Below are 18,464 nucleotides of genomic sequence, written 5' to 3'. Positions count from 1 at the left end.
TTGCCAGATGCACAGTGGCCTGCCTAGCCATGTGCTGCCAGTCTGCCCCTTCTCCTTGGGGGTGAGCTATGCCATGCCACAGAACCCCCTCTCCAGCACCCCCCAACTCCCTATGGCCAGAAAGCCCCCAGACCCCTATGCCCAGCGCTCCCTCAAGATCCACCCACAAATGCAAAGCACCCTGCACAACACCACCCCCAACAAATCATGTTAATCTGTGTCTGACAATTTTGTTCTAAATTAGGCTTTGTCTGAAATACAGCCTATGCCGCCAAAACTTATCTTGCTCAGGCCTGTGAATGTTTCACTTCCCTGAGTGACATAAGCATTCGTGTGCACAGTGCTATGTTAGCAGGAGAGCTTCTCCCACCACACTAAGCTTCTGGTGCTCGTGGAGGTGGGTTTATTATGCCGATGGCAACAGGAGCGCTCTTTCCCATCAGCATAGAGCATCTCCACCACATGCGCTGCAGCAACACAGACGTATCGGTACAGCTGCAGTGCTGTACTTATCAACAAGCATTTAGGCTTACTGGCCTGTAATTGACAGGTTTACAATGGGAGATGCTGCTGAGAGGGGTGTATCCTAAGCCCCGCCTCCTCAGAGTTTGGTGTAGGAATGCGCCTGTCTCTGTGATCCACACCTAGGAACCCCTCTCCTGGAGTCAGGCGGCTTAGGCATCTAAGGGCTTGGCTACACTTACAAATTTGCAGCACTGCAGCAGGGTGTGAAAACACACCCTCTGCAGCGCTGCAAATTGCGGCGCTACAAAGCGCCAGTGTAGTCAAAGCCCCAGCGCTGGGAGCCGCGCTCCCAGTGCTGTCCGTTATTCCCCACAGGGAGTGGAGTACGGACAGCGCTGGGAGAGTTTTCTCCCAGCGCTGGCGCTTCGACTACACTTAGCGCTTCAAAGCGCTGCCGCGGCAGCACTTTGAAATGCAAGTGTAGCCAAAGCCTAAGCTGTTTCTTGCACGATGGAGTTCTGCACTTGTCAGTCCACACAAAATGGCTGGGGAGGAGGCAGCAGATCTTCATAACGGTTAGCCTGGGGGAAAAGGTGCTCACATGGTATGCGGGAGACTTTGGTTCAAGTTCTCCCTCTGCTTGCTGAGGGGGAAGGGATTGGAACCGGAATCTCCCAGCTCTTAAGAGACAATTGTGACATTGCCAGGAGCACTGTCTGTGGGACAGCCTGAGAGGGACATGCAATATATATAAATGTATCTGTGAGGACACACTCCTTAGCCCCCTGACCCTCCCAAACATTGTTTTTCTTGCCTCAGGAACAAATTCAAACTCAACTGGATATCCTGAAGCAAGAGAGAGAAGAACTTCTGGAGTGGAAACAGGATGGAGAGACGCAAAGCCAGGAATATCTGGTGGGTTCCCATTGTGATGGTCCAGCAGTTCCATCAGTCAGAGCTGGTATCTCTGTGTGGGGAGAGTGTGAAGCCTGGTCTGTACACAGCACTGCCTGATTTAGCTACATCTACACGGCACAGCTCTGGGGGCGACCTGCAGGGCATGTGTAGCTACACAGCACAGGCTGTGTCCACACTGTGGTGGGTGAATGAAAAGGCTCCAGCAGGGGGAGGCAGCAGAGCTGCCGGAGCCTTTCCCCACTTCTGGAGCCTTTACCTGCGGCGGGGAAAGGCTCTGGTGGTGCGGAGGCAGCAGGATACTACACTGCTAAAAATAGTGTAGATGGGGGAGGCCCTGCTTGGGGCGTATAGAGCCATGTATGTAGGTGTAGCAGACCACTGACTCGCTGTCGCAACGCCTGCTTGTTACCCAGGAATTAGCTCTTTTCAGCACTCAGAGCGCCTCCTGCTGGCTAGAATCTCTCCTGCCTCAGGTCCCTGTGTCTCTCCTGGACCCTGGTGCCCCTTACCGGGGGGTGCTGCCCCACACCAGTGCCCCCCCCCAACCCACTCCCCCTATTCCCACCTTGCCTCAGTGGCTTCTGCCAGTTGTCATCTAGCCCCCACTCACTGGGGCAGCCTGCAGCCTGTAACGGTCACTCATCATCAGCCAGGGGGTTGGACCCTCTGCCTCTCTCCAGGCTGCACCTCTGCAGCCCTAGTACCTCCATAGGCCTTAACAAAGCATCAGCCTGGGGAGTTGCCAGGCTGGAGCTCCCCAGCTCCTCTTGCACTTCCCCAGCACTGCTCTGCTCTGCTCTGCTCTGCTTCTGGTACCCTGAGCTCCCAGGCAGCTACATCCCTCCCACTCCAAGGCTGGAGTGAGGCTGACCCAGATCCTCCATTAGCCCTTATATCAGGGCCAGCTGTGGCCTGACTGGGTGTGGCCACAGCTGTGGCCACCTCTCCAATCAACCTACCTTTTCCCCCAGGAATGGGGTAGCTGCCCCACTACAGTAGGTTTTACACCCAGAGGGTTCAGCCATATCACGACTCTACTTAAGCCACGTCTCACCATCTACACTGCTATTTATGGGATGTTAGCAGGGGCATATAGTGTACATGCTCTGCACACCACCATAACATTTGTGTAGTACAGCTGTACCTGAAATCACTTCTTACTGTAATGTCTTTATACTGGTGTAAACTCCTGACATGCAAACATTGTAAACCTAATTTAATTTGACCCCAGTGTGGTGTGCAGAGTTCACGTTGTCCAGTTCAACTGAGATAAAATGTACTAATTAGGAGCAAGGTCAAGCTTAGATCAGGTTTAGCTATGATGTATTGGGGACCGAGAGACTTTGTCCGTTGGACCTTATGAAATGGAACCATAAACTTACTGAACGTCTTATCTCACAAAATGAGGGTCAATCCATCATCATCATCATATCCACTCATTATACTCCACACCTGAAGATAGCTATTATATGAACAACATACCCTCATATCTCAATGTCTGTACATTGACCCATTAACCTTTTACCCCCAATCGGGGGATATTGCAGATTATTTATTCCTTATGCCACCCGATCTTAAACTGAACTTCGCACCCCTTGATAATCTGTACGTTATTCCCTGATATCCAGAAACTTCTACTCCAGGGGTTCTCAAACTGGGGGTCGGGACCCCTCAGGGGGTTGCAAGGTTATTACATGAGGGGTCGCGAGCTGTCAGCCTCCACCCCAAACCCGCTTTGCCTCCAGCATTTATAATGGTGTTAAATATATTAAAAAGTGCCTCCCCAACAGACTGGCCCCCGCCCCCTATCTGCCCCCCCCACTTCTCACCTCCTGACTGTCCCTCTCAGAACCTCCAACTCCCCCCCGCTCCTTGTCCCCTGACTGCCCCCCCCAGGACCTCCTGCCCCTAACCACCACCCCCAGGACTCCCACACCTATCCAACCCTCCCCGTTGCCCACCCCCGCAAAACCTCCACCCCATCCAACCGCCCCGTGTTCCCTGTCTCCTGACGGCCCCCTGGGACCCTCTGCCCCTTATCCAACCTCCCCGCTTCCTTACCATGCCGCTCAGAGCATCAGGAGCTCGCAGCCGCGTGACCTGGACGGAGCCAGCCATGCCACCCAGAGCGTTGGTGACATGGCAAGCTGAGGCAGGGGCTAGCCTCCCTGGCCGGGAGCTCAAGGGCCGGGCAGGACGGTCCCATGGACCAGATGTGGCCTGCGGGCCATAGTTTGCCCACCTCTGATCTATAACCACCAGACACGACTGCTTTCCTCTGGGACAATGTAATTAACAGAATGCCAGGTGAAACGTAAGAGCTGGAGAAAGAGCATTTTGCACAGTATATGTTGTACCTGACGTTTTGTGTGGATAACCAGCAGAACATTCCTTCAGTCGTCTCCACAACTCTCTGCCAATGTATTCCTGATACGGAGTCAGACCCCCCCTTTCCAACCTTTCTGCTATTGGAAGAATCTAGATGATCAGCAGAATATACTAAGCCACCCTGACCTGAAGACTCATCATTTTAGAGATATTGGGTGACATTTTCAAAAGTGCCTAAGTGATTTTGAAGCCTAAGGTTTACAATTTTGCAAGTGGTTAAGGGCCAGATTCTCACAGGTATTTAGGAGCTTAAAATACAGAGAGGCCTAGTGAGATTTTTCAAAAGCAACTAAGCAGCACTTAACGTCCTCTGTAGTTAAGGGGACTTAGGCACCTAAGTAATACTGAAAATCCCTCTCAGGACTTTTATGTCTCTTTAAACACCTAAATATCCTTTAAAAGCAGCTCCTTATACACTTTTTTTTTAAATGGGTTTCAGCTCCTAAATGATTTTGCTGTTTCTGAAAATTTACCCTAAGTTCTATTTTCAAAAGTCACTTTCAAAGATACTTAGGCTCCTAAGCACCAAAAGTAACTTTGAAAATGGGAATTGGACTCCTAAGTCACCAAGGCGCTTTGGAACATGTTATTCATTCAGGCCAGCTGAGAGACTATCAGAAAATCTCTCTAGAAACTATCAGGCATGTTCTCCTGAAATCTCGACCATATGTTTGTAGTAGGTTGATATAAAAAGAGGGCTCTAAGAACTATTCCCAGACTCTTCCCAACTGGACGCTGAGCGCTGGAACCTGCCCCATCCCAGGCTCTGCCTCTTTCCCTCGAGGCCTCGCCCCCCAATCCTCTTTCCCCCTCTCACTGGTGCTTGTTGCTCTCTCCATCTCCCTCCCCCTGCCAGCTGAGCAGGGCTCTGGGGTGTGGAGGGGGTGACTGGGACAGGGCGTGGGAGGGAGAGCCATGCTCCAGAGGTAGAGGGGTGATTGGAGCAGGATGGGGAACCTGCCCATACTTCTCTCCCCCCAGAGCCATCCCTGAGTGCTCCTCCAGGCTCCCAGCAACAACTGCTGCTCTTCCCATCTCCTGGTGTTGGAAGCCAGTTACTGTGGGTAACCAGATTTCTAGTGTCCAGTCAGCAGTGCTGACCAGACACTGCCAGGTTTCCTTTTCGAAAACTGAACATCTGGCAACCCTAGTCCCTGACGTGTCCTTTCCCTGTTTGTCCCTTCATTACAGGGAAAGCTAGAAGCTGAGAGGCAGAAGATTGTGTCTGAATTTGAGCAACTGCGGCAATTCCTGGAGGAGCAAGAGCGACTCCTGCTGGCCCAGCTGGAAGAGTTGGACAAGGAAATTGTGAAGCTACAGGATGAAAATGTCTCCAAAGTGTCTGAGGAGATTTCCTGTCTCAGTGACTTGATCAGTGAGATAGAAGAGAAGTATCAGCAGCCAACAAGCCAATTCCTGCAGGTGAGACAGTTAGAGACACCCAGATCCCTGCCCAGGGAAGGGAGAGATTCTGAGTGATTAACTTTGGAGTTTATTAAGTTCTTGGGAAGGTCCCCCTCCACAATGGAGACTGTCACCATTTCCTTTAGCAAAGCGAGGGAAAACAACATTTGACATTTCTAATATTTCCAGTGTGGAAACAGATTTGCTGTTTTAAAGGCAGATGTCTCAGGCCTTTTTGATACATCATATGTAAGTTCCTTTGTTTTCAGTTTAAACCAATTTTACCAAAAAATTGCTGGGTTTTACAAAAAAGTAAAATTCATTTTTTTCTGATTTTCATCCTGCTTTTGTATCATTCAAATATATATAAAATACTTGTTTTATTAGGAAAATACAATACATTGCATAAGATCTCTGTATTACGATAATACATTAGTCTGTGAAAGCTGCCTGCTGAAGTAAGAACATATTGTTCTAGAAGATACACACAATAACCAACAGGCAGGCACACAAGGTCTGAAGTACGTGTGCATCTGAACGTACTGATGAATCTCACACCCACCACGTACACATTTCAAACTGTTAGCAGATAATGGGTTAAAGATTTGACATGCTAAAATGGGAAGAAAATGGAAATCTGTAGCAGAATACGTTTCAGAACACAAGGAAGTATTCAAAAGGGTTAAAGAAACAAACAGGCAAACCGGATGAAGTTGAGTGTATGCGCTGCAAATAGTGTGGCCCAATTTTCAAATGTGAATATTTATAGGCTAATAGTTCTAAGTATACACCAGTAAACTGTTGGTTCAAATGAAAAGTTTTATTTGGGGATTACAGATGTATTGTTTTCTTAAACTCAGAGGGGCATTGTGTTTTGAGCTCTGTTTTAGTTCTGCAGCAAACCACAGTGATGAACGGAATTCAAAGCATTAATCTACTGAATACTTTTTTCTCCTGTCTTTCCATCCACCAAAACAAACCCTGATATTTACCTAGAAAAATTAATAGTTTTTTTGCACTGATTTCCGTCTGTTTTTGTTGTGGTGGTAATTTTTCCTGGGAATTTATCAGAGTTTAACTAAAATAAAAACGGAAAATGAAGGGCCCTAATGATCTGGAAGCCGTAAAAGGCACAACTCCAGTGTCTAGGAAGTGGGAGATTAGGAAAGCGAAGTTCTTTGCAGGGCCTATTAAGAAATGGGAATGAATCCAGTTTCCAGAATTGCTGACCAGAATTGCATAAATGGAGCTTTTAGCTGGAGAAAGGCAAATGCTCTGGACACAGCAGTTGCATGTGGAAGTCAGGGATTCAGGTGTCTGATCAGTCTGTTTGAGCAAGTGCCATTGGCACAGGCAAAATACAATTTAGAAGGAGAAACGCACCACGATTGTGGGTTGCTTAGGGGCCCCATTCCATTGAAATCTATGAATGGAATTTTAAAGGTACAACTACAGAGAATTGCATCTCGAGCTTAACTAGGGATGGCCAAGTGAGTCCTCTCCAGAGCAGGAGGGATCACTTCTGGCTCGTGGGACTGAGCTCTTTTTTTTTTCTTCTCCCCTCTCTCTCTTCTAGGACATCAAAAGCACCTGGAGCAGGTACGTAGCTCCTTCCCACTCCCCCTTACGCTTCATGATGTTGAAGGGGATTGGATCCCTGGGGTCAGATTTTGCAGGGTATTTAGACACCTGACATATAGCTAGGCACTTACCTGCTTTGGAAAATTCCACCAAGCAAGTTAGGCACCTCTCATTGCAATCAGTGGCCGTTGGGAGCCTAGCTTGGTTAGGTGCTTTTGAAAATCCAGGAGGCACCTTTTAAAATCAGGCCTTAAATGACTTGCTGAAGGTCATGCAGGGAGGCTGTGGCAGAGAAGGGAGTGGAACATAGGTTTCCAGAGTCCTACAGCAACCCCTTAACCACTGGAGCATCCTTTCCCATGAGATTAGGCCCTTCTCTCTGAGGGGCAGCTTCTGGGCCCCTTACTCTCTTTAACTCCCATTTGAGGATCTAGGCACTTAAAAACTCCAGCGAGGAGGGCAATTGACTCACCAGTGGGAGTTAGAGGCTCACAACGAGCCCACGAGAGAGCAGCCTCTGGTAGCTCATTCTCCCAAAAGACAGAAAAGATTTAGAATGGCTGGTTTTGTTCTGACTTGTTTTGTTTTCCCCCTCTAGGTGTGAGAAGCTGAAGTTCGAGAAACCAGTGGCCGTGCCAGAGGACCTGAGAGATAGAGTTGGCGTCTCTTCCCAAAGAAATGTTTGTCTGCAGGAAGCTCTAAAGAAATTCAAAGGTAACTTAACAGTTATCTGGGTTCATGCTACGGTGATGATACGTCGAGATGCGCCTCTGACTGATGAAGGAGATGGACTCTGGCCTATTAGTTCTCAGCTTGTCCCAGCTAGACGTCTTTTTGGGTGGGATGGGGAGGGCTCAGGGCTGATGCCAGTTCTCCAGGCCTCCACTTGGATTGTTTCAGATCCAACCTTCGGTGTCCAAATGGGTCACTCAGAATTTCAGACACACACCGTCACCAGGTGTTATAAAAAATATTGAATGTAACTTCCATGCCTGGGATTTTCCAAGGGACCTACAGGATTTAGGCACCCATCTCTCTCTGACCGTCAATAGGAGTTGGCCATCACATGGCCTCAGCCCTTTTGAAAATCCCAGAGTCTGTACCTCAAGTTTCTCCATCTTTCAAAAGGAGGAAATAATGACCACCCTACCTTGTTGTGCTAAATAGTGAATGCCCCCCAGTGCTTTGAGATCCTTGGAGGAAGGTGGGAGATGGAAAAGAGCAAGATGTGTATTTTGGATGATGATTTCACTTTAGTTTGGTCTTACTGGAAAGGTCTCCCCATTCCAATCTGCCTCTCAATCTATGGTCTTTTCCTTCGGGCTGTATCTCAGAATTACAGCACGGTTCCATCCAGTGCTGCTGTAGCCATGTCAGTCCCAGGATATTAGACAAGATGGGGGAGGTAACAGCTTTTATTGGACCAACTCCTGTTGGTGACAGACAAACTTTTGAGCTACACAGACCTGAAGAAAAGCTCTGAGTAAGCTCTAAAGCTTGTCTCTCAAGCACAGTTACATTAATTAACGGTAAGAATGTCACCAGAGTTAATACAACATGAAATCACCTCTTCCAGTCCTTCCTTTCTCTAGAAAACCAGCCCACTGAACTGACCTCTGAGCCCAAAGGCAGAGAGAAAGGGTGCGGGCTAGATTCACAAAAGCACTTGGGGGTCTACCTACCATTTTAGGCACCTAAATCCCAGAATCAGACCACACTGGGATTCACAAAGCCCCCCGCTGAGCTGCCTAAAATCAATCCTCACCACTGTTTTTGCAGTAAATGTTCCCTAGGCATCTATGTTTCTGCCTCTGTGCATGCGCACTGCAGTTCCAGTTTAAGCTGTCCAGACACGTAAGCCCCAGAGAGCTACATGAACTGGGGAAAGAAAGGCATTCCTCCTCCTAACTCACCTACGGGGCCCCAATCTGGGATTCCTGCTTTGAGCACACTTACTGGTTCAGGCTCTGTATGTGAATTTACCCACAAGAACCAGACCCTAGGGCCAGGCAAGCTCCCTTATCATGTATAGCTCCGTGATTAGGGTAGAGAGCTGGGATGTGGGAGACCACCAATTCAAATCCCTTATCCTCTGGAGAAGAAGAAATTCCAACAGGGGTCCGATATAGACCTCTGTCTCCACTTTTGAATCTGATCCACTGCATATAAATAATTGAGCAGAGGGACAAGCTTCTGGGTCTCCCACCTCCCAAGGGCATGCTCTAACCACTGGGCTACAGAGACGTTCTCGTGATTTCTCTCTGCCTCTGGCCCAATGAATTATTGATTATCCCCGGTGGAACCTCTCCCCCAGGAGAGCATGTGGGCACCCCGCATCAGAAAATCCTGCAGCCCAGAGGTTAGGGCACTCCTTGAGAGGTGGTAGATCCCATTTCAGATCTCACCTCCCTCTGTGGCACAGGGTTAACTTGAACCAGGGGTCTCCCCAAGGCCAGCTGAGTGCTCCAACCACTGGGGTAAAAGTTATGAGCAAGATGGGTTCTTCTTCGAGTGATTGCTCCAATGCATTCCAGTTAGGTGTGCGCGCCGCGCGTGCACGGCATCTCGGAACTTTTTTACCCTAGCAACCCCGGCGGGCCGGCTGGCGCCCCCTGGAGTGGCGCCGCTATGGCGCTAAATATATACCTCAGCCGGCCCGTCCGCTCCTCAGTTCCTTCTTACCGCCCGTGACGGCCAGTTGGAACTGTGGAGTGCTCTCTGTCCTCCACAACCCTAGCTCTCGCTACTTTTTCTTGTACATAGTTTGTTTAGTGTTAGTATAGTTAGTTCAGTAGTTAGTTAGTTAGTAATTTAGGTAAGGATAAGGGGGGTAGTTCCTCCCTTTCCTTCCCCGGTGCGGGCTCATGCCCAAGGCACCGGGCTTTAAGCCCTGCGCAGCGTGCCAGAGGCCTATGCCGGTTGGTGACCCTCACGGCTCTTGCCTCCGTTGCCTGGGCGAAGGACACCGCACGGACAAGTGCGCTATCTGCTCAGCTTTCAAGCCGCGGACCCGTAAGGAGAGAGACATTCGCCTCAAACAGCTCCTTATGGAGGCGTCCCTCCAACCCCCGGCACCGCCCACGCCGGCACCGAGGGCTTCATCGGTGCAGAGTGCACCCGCGGCACCGAGCCGTTCCGGCACCGCGGCCCCGGTACCTAAGCCGGCGGCCAAGAAGACCCGGCGCCGCTCGCTTTCACCTTCAGACAATCAGCAGCTGGCGAAAGCAGTGGCAAAAGCCCGCACGGAGGACGCTGCGTAAAGCGTGCCCTGGGCCCTCGACTCCGGCACCGCAAGCGCCGTCGAGTCCGGCATCGCCGCGCTCCCCGGCACCGACCGTGGTGGAGCCAAGGCTGCCATCGACGCCGGAGACGTTCTCCTCCACGCGTGAGCTAATCCGGCTCATAGAGGCACCGAGCCTCCAGCCCCCGGCACCGCCGGTGCGGGCTGTTGCATCAGTGGGGAAACCGGCCAGAATGACACGGCCGCCCTCTCTGGACGAACGGCACGGAAGGCGCTCCCGGTCCCGGTCCCGGTCCCGGCGCAGGTCACCGTCCCGTCGTTCGGGATCTCGACGCCGCTCCTCATCCCGGCACCGAGCACCATCCCGACGCCGCTCCTCATCCCGGCTCATATCGACCCTCGGCTCCATCGGCGGAGGGACTCCCGTCCTCAGCGGTTCAATCCCTCGGCGCCTCGGCACCGCCTTGGCCATCCCGCCCAGCATCGGTGGCCTCCGGTGCGGATGATACCGCCCACCAGTTGCCGACCCCACAAGGACTCCATCATGAGCAGTGGGGCTACTGGGTCCCCTGGGCGCATCATGAGGCGCAGGGCACCCCTTTTCCTTTGCGGGATGGGACCACCGGGATCAGGGTCCCCGAGGCGACAGTTAGCCGGCCGCCTCCCTCTCCTCCGCACGAGCCCTCCGCTCCTCCGGACCGTCAATTGGCCACACCGCACGACAAAGCGGAGGCTCAACCACCAGCCCCAGTGCCAGAACCAATCGGGCAGGGCGTCTCTTCATCGTCCTCGCCGGACGAGGCGGTGGCAGGTGCTGCGGCCAACGAGCCCCCGCCCATTGACCTTCGGGCCTTCCAGGACCTGCTTCGCCGAGTGGCGGCGGCCATGGGTCTCCCCGTCGCGGAGGTCCAAGAGGATGAGGACCCGATCACCAATGTGGTGGGCGCGGACACTCCCGTCCGAGTGGCATTGCCCTTCGTGCGGACAATTCAAAAAAACGCCACTACGCTCTGGCAGACCCCCGCTTCCATTCAACCCACAGCACGCGGGGTCGAGCGTAAGTACTCAGCCCCCCCAACGGGCTATGAGTACCTCTACTCCCACCCGACCCCGGACTCCCTGGTCGTTCAATCCGTTAACGACCGTGAGAGACACGGCCAACCTGCCCCTGCGCCCAAATCCAAGGACGCCCGACGCATGGACCTGCTCGGCCGTAAGGTCTACTCCGCAGGGGGCTTACAAATGCGGATTGCGAACATTATGGTCCTTCTCGCCAGGTACGTCTTTGACATCCTGACGTCCCTGGCGAAGTTCACGGAGCTCCTGCCATCAACATCTCGCCAGGAGTTCTCGGCCTTGTTGGAGGAGGGAAAAAAGTCCTCCAGGTCCTCTATCACGGCCGCCCTCGATGCCGTGGACTCCGGGGCTCGGACCTTGGCATCCGGCGTGACGATGCGGCGCATCTCCTGGCTGCAATCCTCCACCCTGCCGTCGGAGGTGCAGTATACTCTCCAGGACCTCCCTTTCGACACCCAGGGTCTGTTTTCCGAAAAGACGGATTCTCGGATCCAGACCCTGAAGGACGGTCGCATCGCCATCTGTACGCTCGGGATGCACACGCCGGCGACACAACGCAGACCCTTCCGGCCGCAACCCTCCCGCTACCAACAGCGCTATCGGCCGTATGCTAGCCGGCAACCGGCCCAGAACCGCCGTCGCCCGTCGGGCAATCGGCGGAACCAGGGGCAGGCCTCGTCCAAGGCTCCCCAGGGGGCCAAGTCCGCTTTTTGATGGGACGCTCGAGGACGGCCCATCTCTCTCCCTACCGGATCCTTCCCCATTATTTTACAACCACCTTTCCCATTTCTTTTCGGTGTGGTCCCACTTGACATCGGACAACTGGGTGCTGCAAACAGTCCAGTCGGGATACCGCCTCCAATTTGTTTCGCCTCCGCCTTCCCACCCACCCTCCCTGTCCCTCTTCAGGGACCCCTCTCACGAGCAAGTCCTCTTACAAGAGGTCCAGACTCTGTTGAGCGTGGGTGCCATAGAAGCAGTGCCTCAAGACAGGCGGGGCAGGGGATTCTACTCCCGTTATTTCCTTATCCCCAAAGCGAAAGGCGGGCTACGTCCTATCCTGGACCTTCGCGAGCTGAACAAGTTCCTGCTCAAGCCCAAGTTTCGTATGGTCACCTTGGGGACCATCATTCCCTCCCTGGATCCGGGAGATTGGTTTGCCGCCTCGACATGAAGGACGCTTACTTCCATGTCGCCATCTATCCTCCTCATCGACGTTACCTCCGATTTGTGGTCGGCAACGCCCACTACCAGTTTGCTGTGTTGCCATTCGGTCTCTCCACCGCACCGAGGGTCTTTACCAAATGCATGGCGGTGGTCGCCGCAGCCCTCCGCCGTCGTCAGATCCACGTGTACCCGTATCAGACGACTGGCTGGTTGGCGGACAATCTCGACAACTCGTGATGGGCCAGATGGCAGAGATCCGGTCCCTCTTCCGTGGCTCGGCCTCCTCATCAACGCCGAAGTCCACTTTGATCCCTTCTCAGCGCGTGGAGTTCATCGGAGCGGTCCTCGACTCCACCATAGCCAGGGCATGCCTCCTCGCGCCGCCATCAAACGATGGTCACCTCATCATGGACCTAGTCACCTTCCCGACCACGACGGTGCGCTCCTGCCACCGCCTCCTGGTCCACATGGCGGCTTGCACGTATGTGACCGCTTACGCGCGGCTCCACCTCCGCCCGTTCCAGTCCTGGCTGGCGTCGGTGTACCGGCCGCATCGAGACCCGATCGAGATGGTGGTGACGGTCTCCAGAGCGACCCTCGAGTCCCTCCGATGGTGGCTCGACCCAGAGATCGTGTGTGCCGGGATCCCGTTCCACCCTCCGCGCCCGTCCGCCACGCTCACCACGGACGCCTCGGCACTCGGTTGGGGGGCCCACCTGGGCGATCTCCACACCCAAGGCCTCTGGTCTTGGTCCCAGGAGCTCGCCCTGCATATCAATGTCCGCGAGCTGTGAGCGATCCGTCTAGCCTGCCAAACTTTCTGCCCCCATCTGCAAGGCCGATGTGTGACAGTATTCACGGACAATACGACAGCAATGTTCTACGTGAACAAGCAGGGCGGAGCGCGCTCTTCCCCCCTCTGCAGGGAGGCGATGCTCCTGTGGGACTTCTGCGTGACCCACTCCATTCACCTACAAGCGTCCTTTCTTCCGGGAGTGCAGAACACGCTGGCCGACCGGCTCAGCAGGTCGTTCCTCTCACACGAGTGGTCCCTCCGTCCAGATGTCACCCACACAATCTTCCGGAGGTGGGGGTTTCCCCAGATAGACCTATTCGCCTCCAGGGAGAACAGGAAGTGCCACCGGTTTTGTTCATTCCAGGGTCGCTCACCAGGCTCCCTGTCCGACGCCTTCCTCTACACCTGGATGGATCGCCTCCTCTACGCCTTCCCTCCATTTCCGCTCGTGCACCGAGTGCTCCTGAAGCTTCGGAGGGACAGAGCCCGCGTCATTCTCATAGCGCCGGCCTGGCCGAGGCAGCACTGGTACACCCTGCTGCTCAAGCTCTCCGTTCGGGACCCCCTCCCCCTCCCGTCGTGGCCGGACCTCATCACCCAGGACTTCGGCAGACTCCGCCATCCGAACCTGCAGTCCCTCCATCTTACAGCTTGGTACCTGAGTGGTTGACCCACGCAGAGAGGGGCTGTTCCGCGGCAGTTCAGCAAGTCCTCCTTGAAAGTCGAAAGCCTTCCACTCGCTCCACTTACCTCGCGAAGTGGAAGAGGTTCGCGCTTTGGTGCGATCAGCGATCTCTGAATCCATTCGTAGTTCCGGTAACTACCATCCTCGACTACCTTTGGTACCTTAAGGAGCAAGGTCTTGCAGTCTCCTCATTGAAGGTTCACCCGGCAGCAGTGTCCGCCTTTCGTCCATCGCTGGAAGGTCGGTCCATCTTCTCCAACCAGATGGTTTCCCGCTTCCTTAAAGGCTTGGACCGCTTGTACCCGCCGGTGCGGCGTCCTGCCCCGACCTGGGATTTGAACCTCGTCCTGGCCAAACTGATGGGTCCCCCCTTCGAGCCCTTGGCCATGTGTTCACTACTCTACCTCTCCTGGAAGACGGCTTTCCTCGTCGCCATCACATCCGCGAGACGAGTTTCTGAGCTTCGAGCACTAATGGTGGGCCCACCTTACACCGTCTTCCATGCAGACAAGGTACAGCTTCGGCCTCATCCGGCCTTCCTCCCTAAGGTGGTATCGGCCTTCCACCTCAACCAGGAGATCTTCCTCCCGGTCTTCTTCCCGAAGCCGCATGCCTCGCCTCGGGAACAACAGCTTCACACCCTGGACGTCCGCAGGGCGCTTGCCTTTTACATCGAGCGGACGAAGCCTTTCCGGCGTTCGACCCAGTTGTTTGTCGCCGTCGCCGACCGCATGAAGGGTGAGCCGGTCTCCTCCCAGAGAATTTCGTCCTGGGTCACTGCATGTATTCGGACCTGTTACGAGCTTGCTCGCGTGCCGCCATGCCGCCTCACCGCTCACTCGACAAGGGCGCACGCTTCATCGGTTGCCTTCCTGGCCAACGTTCCGATCCAGGACATCTGTCGAGCGGCCACCTGGTCTTCAGCAACCGGTATTTCAACCTCTGAAAACTGGGAAATAAAGAGTTAAGAAAGCGTCTCCCACCAGCTCCTGTGCTATACTTCTCTCCTCCCCTAGTGTCAGGACATGGACTCATGTGCTGGGCTCCATCCATCCCCAGCTGGTGGACGGTCCTTTGGGGGAGACCATTCTCAAGCCAGTACTGAATCAGGACTGCAACGGCAGTCAAAAAAGCAAACAGAATGTTGGGAATCATTAGGAAAGGGATAGATAATAGACAGAAAATATCATATTGCCTCTCTATAAATCCATGGTACTCCCAGCTCTTGAATACTGTGTGCAGATGTGGTTGCCTCATCTCAAAAAAGATATATTGGAAAAGGTTCAGAAAAGGGCAACCAAAACAATTAGGGGTATGGGACAGCTGCCGTATGAGGAGAGATTAATAAGATTGGGACTTTTCAGCTTGGAAAAGAGAGGACTAAGGGGGGATTTGACAGAGGTCTATAAAATCATGAGTGATGTGTAGAAAGTAAATAAGGAAGTGTTATGTACTTCTTCTCATAACATAATTACTAGGGGTCACCAAATGAAATTAATAGGTAGCAGGTTTAAAGCAAACAAAAGGATAGTCAACCTGTGGAACTCCTTGCCAGAGGATGTTGTGAAGGCCAAGGCCTCTAACAAGACTTCTTTTTTGAACTAAATAAATTTCTGGAGGACAGGTCCATGAATGGCTGTTAGCCAGGATGGGCGGGGATGGTGTCTCTAGCCTCTGTTTGCCAGAAGCTGGGAATGGGTGACAGGGGATAGATCACTTGATCATTATCTGTTCTCTTCATTCCCTCTGTGGCACCTAGTACTGGCCAGTGTCGGAAGACAGGATACTAATAACCATTGGTGGATAAATTCAATGAAGATAGGTCCCTCAGTTCAAGGAGCATTGTCTCTCCCTGGGGGTTGGTGCTCCCTGTGGTACTGGGAACTGTACCTTTCAGTGGTTTGGCTTCCCAGACAGGAAGGAGGAGCATGGCAGAAGCTCTGTGATACAGAACCCTGGATAAAGAGGGTTTCATTCAAGCACCATGCTCCCAGCAGGATCACTGAACACCACAACCGTGTTGTGTCCCCCTCCTTGTCCCATGAGCACCACTGGAGGCTGGGGAAGGGGTTCTCTTCTGATCTCATAGTCACCTATCTGTGTCCTTTTATGGCCCCCAGCAACAGCATCTGAATACCTGGCATCTTTTATGCCCATTTGACAAAAAGGGAAGCTGGAATGCAGCGAGAGGAAGGGACATGCCTGAGGTCACACAGCAAGTCAGTAGCGGAGTGAGGAATAGAGCCCAGGAGTCCTGGCTTCTAACCTCTAGACCATGCTCCCTCCCCAAAGTGAGTGTAGTGCACTGGATGGACTTTACATATCCCTGTGGTGTGGACATTTAGTGCCACCGAGAAGTCTAATTCCCAGTGCAATTGGACTTGCCATTGTCTTCTGAGGACCTCAGGCCGCAGACAGCGACGTGGGCAGCTTAGCCTGTCCCGAGAGCAAACACTCCCTTTTCACCCACTGGATATAGGGAAACTGAGGCACATACAGGCTTCCTAAAAAAAATTACAAAAAAATCCCGGTTTGTCACCCTCCCCCGAACAGTACCTCTTAGATGCCTGGCGGGAACAACAGGGAATTTCCTGCTCAGCTTCAGCCAACAGGCAGCTCCCCAGGACTGACTCTCAGGGCCCACCCTAGCCAGCCTGGGGCTACTGGGGAGCATGAGAAATGGTCCTCGCCTCCCCCAGGGCTGAGCTCTGCCTGGAAGGGTCTGTCTGCACTGCAGAGTGAACCCTGGGGATCGGCACCCAGGTGAGCCTGGGCGGGGTGTGGGGAGCCATGCTGCTGAGCCTGACCTCACTTACTGTGTCCTCACTGGTGCTGCTGAGTCTCTGGGACTTCTCAGAGCACATTGTAGTGAAACATGCTGTGCTGGCAAACCACACACGTGTTTATTACATTTACTCCTGGCTTAAGGTAAAGCAATGCTCAGGTTATTGATTAAGCATAGACTAGGCAATAGCGCACGTAGCCCCTCTAATAGCTCACGTAGTCTCTTCACCATTCATGATATATTGCACAAGGGGAGATGGCTGTGGGGGAACCAATCAATATGTTACAAGTAACCATGATCTCATGCTCTTTGATCTAATTACTAATAAAAACCCAGCTCAAGAGAGCTCGGGACGCCTGCTTAACAAACCTCTTGACTCCGCGTCTCCTTGATCCCAACATCTGGTGACCCCGACGTGATTCACCGGATCCCGAGGACCCCTGCTCATCCGACTGGAATAGTCTAGGTGCACCCGCTGGAAACAGCCACTCGTGAGTATGGGGAGCGATTTATCAGTGCCACAAAAGGCTCATGCTAAGGAATTATTTAAGCTCATTGAGGGGAGCGGTTGCCCAGCGGTTACGCTGCGGCATGTAGAGGATTTTGTTAAGGAAATAGAATGTCAATGCCCCTGGTATCCCGAAGAGGGGTCCCTGCAGCAAGAAGATTGGCAAAAGATAGGAACACAGCTCTTTGAGAAACCGAGAGCAGCAGTACAGCACCTGCTCATGTGGCAGCGCTGTACTGAGGCAGTGGGAAAACTGGGGCCACAGGCGTCTCTCACTGCCGCCCCGCTTCTCGCGCTGACGACACCGCCTCCGTACCCGCGGGTGTTACCACCAGCGCCTGCGGTGTCGGATACGGGGCAGCGGCCCTCGGATCCCCCCGTTGATAAAGGAACTGATCAGCCTTGTTTCCGGGGGAATCGTGGGGGCTGCGTCCGGGCGGCGGTTGCGTTGGCGCGTGAGACGGGGGAATTGAGTTTGGAGGAAGAACATCAGTGGGAAGGGGAGTTGCCCATGTTAATGCCTATAGCGGCAGGAGTCGATGCACAGGGCAATGCCACCAGAGAGTGGACGGCGCTACCGTATACAGTACTGAGGGAGGTGAGAAAAGCTATCACGGAGACAGGCATCAGGTCTAATTTCGTGGCAGGCATCTTAGAAGGAATTGGAAATGGCTATATTATGGCTCCACAAGATTGGAAAGACTTATTTCGTATGGTGCTGACCCCCGCCCAGTATATGGTGTGGGACAGTGAGTTTAGGTTAGCTGCTGTGGGATACTCAACCCCAGCTGCCACGCCTGACCAGATTTATGGAGCAGGCCAATTTAGCACTATAGAGGGACAGTTGGAGTTAGACCCAGATGCATATATTCGTACTAAACTTAGTGTTATGAGAGCTTTCAGAAGGGTTCCCGTAAGTGGGAAACCGACTAGGTCTTTCACAGCCACCCGGCAGCAGCCTACAGAGCCGTATCCGCAGTTCATAGATAGGCTCAAGGAAGCAGTACAGCGGCAGGTCGATAACGAGGAGGCACAGACAGAGCTTTTACAGCGACTGGCCTATGAGCAGGCTAATGCCGATTGCAAGAAGGTACTGCAATCTATAATACATCGCCCCTCGTACACTTTAGCGGACATGATTCAGGCTTGCGCGGATGTCGGTAGTCAAACCCATGCTATGGCTCTTTTGGCGGGGGCTATAAGACAAGGTAATAAACCAGCAGGAAATTGTTTTAATTGCAAAAAACCGGGACACTTTAAAAGCCAGTGTAGGGCACCCGGAGGGGGAGCACATAAAGGAAAACCCCAGGAAGGGGGTAGGCCCTCCAGAAAATGTCCTAAATGCAACAAGGGGTATCATTGGGCAAATCAATGTCGATCAGGACTGGGGCAGGGAAACCAGTGATCGGGCCCTCCCGGGCCCCGGAAACACAACGGGGGCGGAAGAAT

At 53.1% G+C, this 18,464-nt stretch overlaps 2 protein-coding genes across 2 annotated transcripts in view; both read left to right on the top strand.

Moving 5' to 3' along the window:
• LOC120383905 (zinc finger protein RFP-like) overlaps window positions 1-18,464 on the top strand; it is a 51,163-nt gene that overhangs the window by 759 nt on the left and 31,940 nt on the right. The window contains exons 2-5 of the mRNA XM_039502223.1: window positions 1,285-1,380; window positions 4,963-5,193; window positions 6,752-6,774; window positions 7,355-7,470. Coding sequence (XP_039358157.1) covers window positions 1,285-1,380; window positions 4,963-5,193; window positions 6,752-6,774; window positions 7,355-7,470 — 466 coding nt within the window. The remainder of the gene's footprint in view (window positions 1-1,284; window positions 1,381-4,962; window positions 5,194-6,751; window positions 6,775-7,354; window positions 7,471-18,464) is intronic.
• LOC120383907 (zinc finger protein RFP-like) overlaps window positions 1-18,464 on the top strand; it is a 104,250-nt gene that overhangs the window by 81,634 nt on the left and 4,152 nt on the right. The gene's annotated exons all lie outside the window — the stretch shown is intronic.

Source organism: Mauremys reevesii, linkage group 15 (assembly GCF_016161935.1).
Source record: "Mauremys reevesii isolate NIE-2019 linkage group 15, ASM1616193v1, whole genome shotgun sequence".
In the NCBI taxonomy this organism is placed as follows: Eukaryota; Metazoa; Chordata; order Testudines; family Geoemydidae; genus Mauremys; species Mauremys reevesii.
Note: the sequence above shows the minus strand (reverse complement) of the source record. Positions and strands in the feature narration are given on the sequence as shown.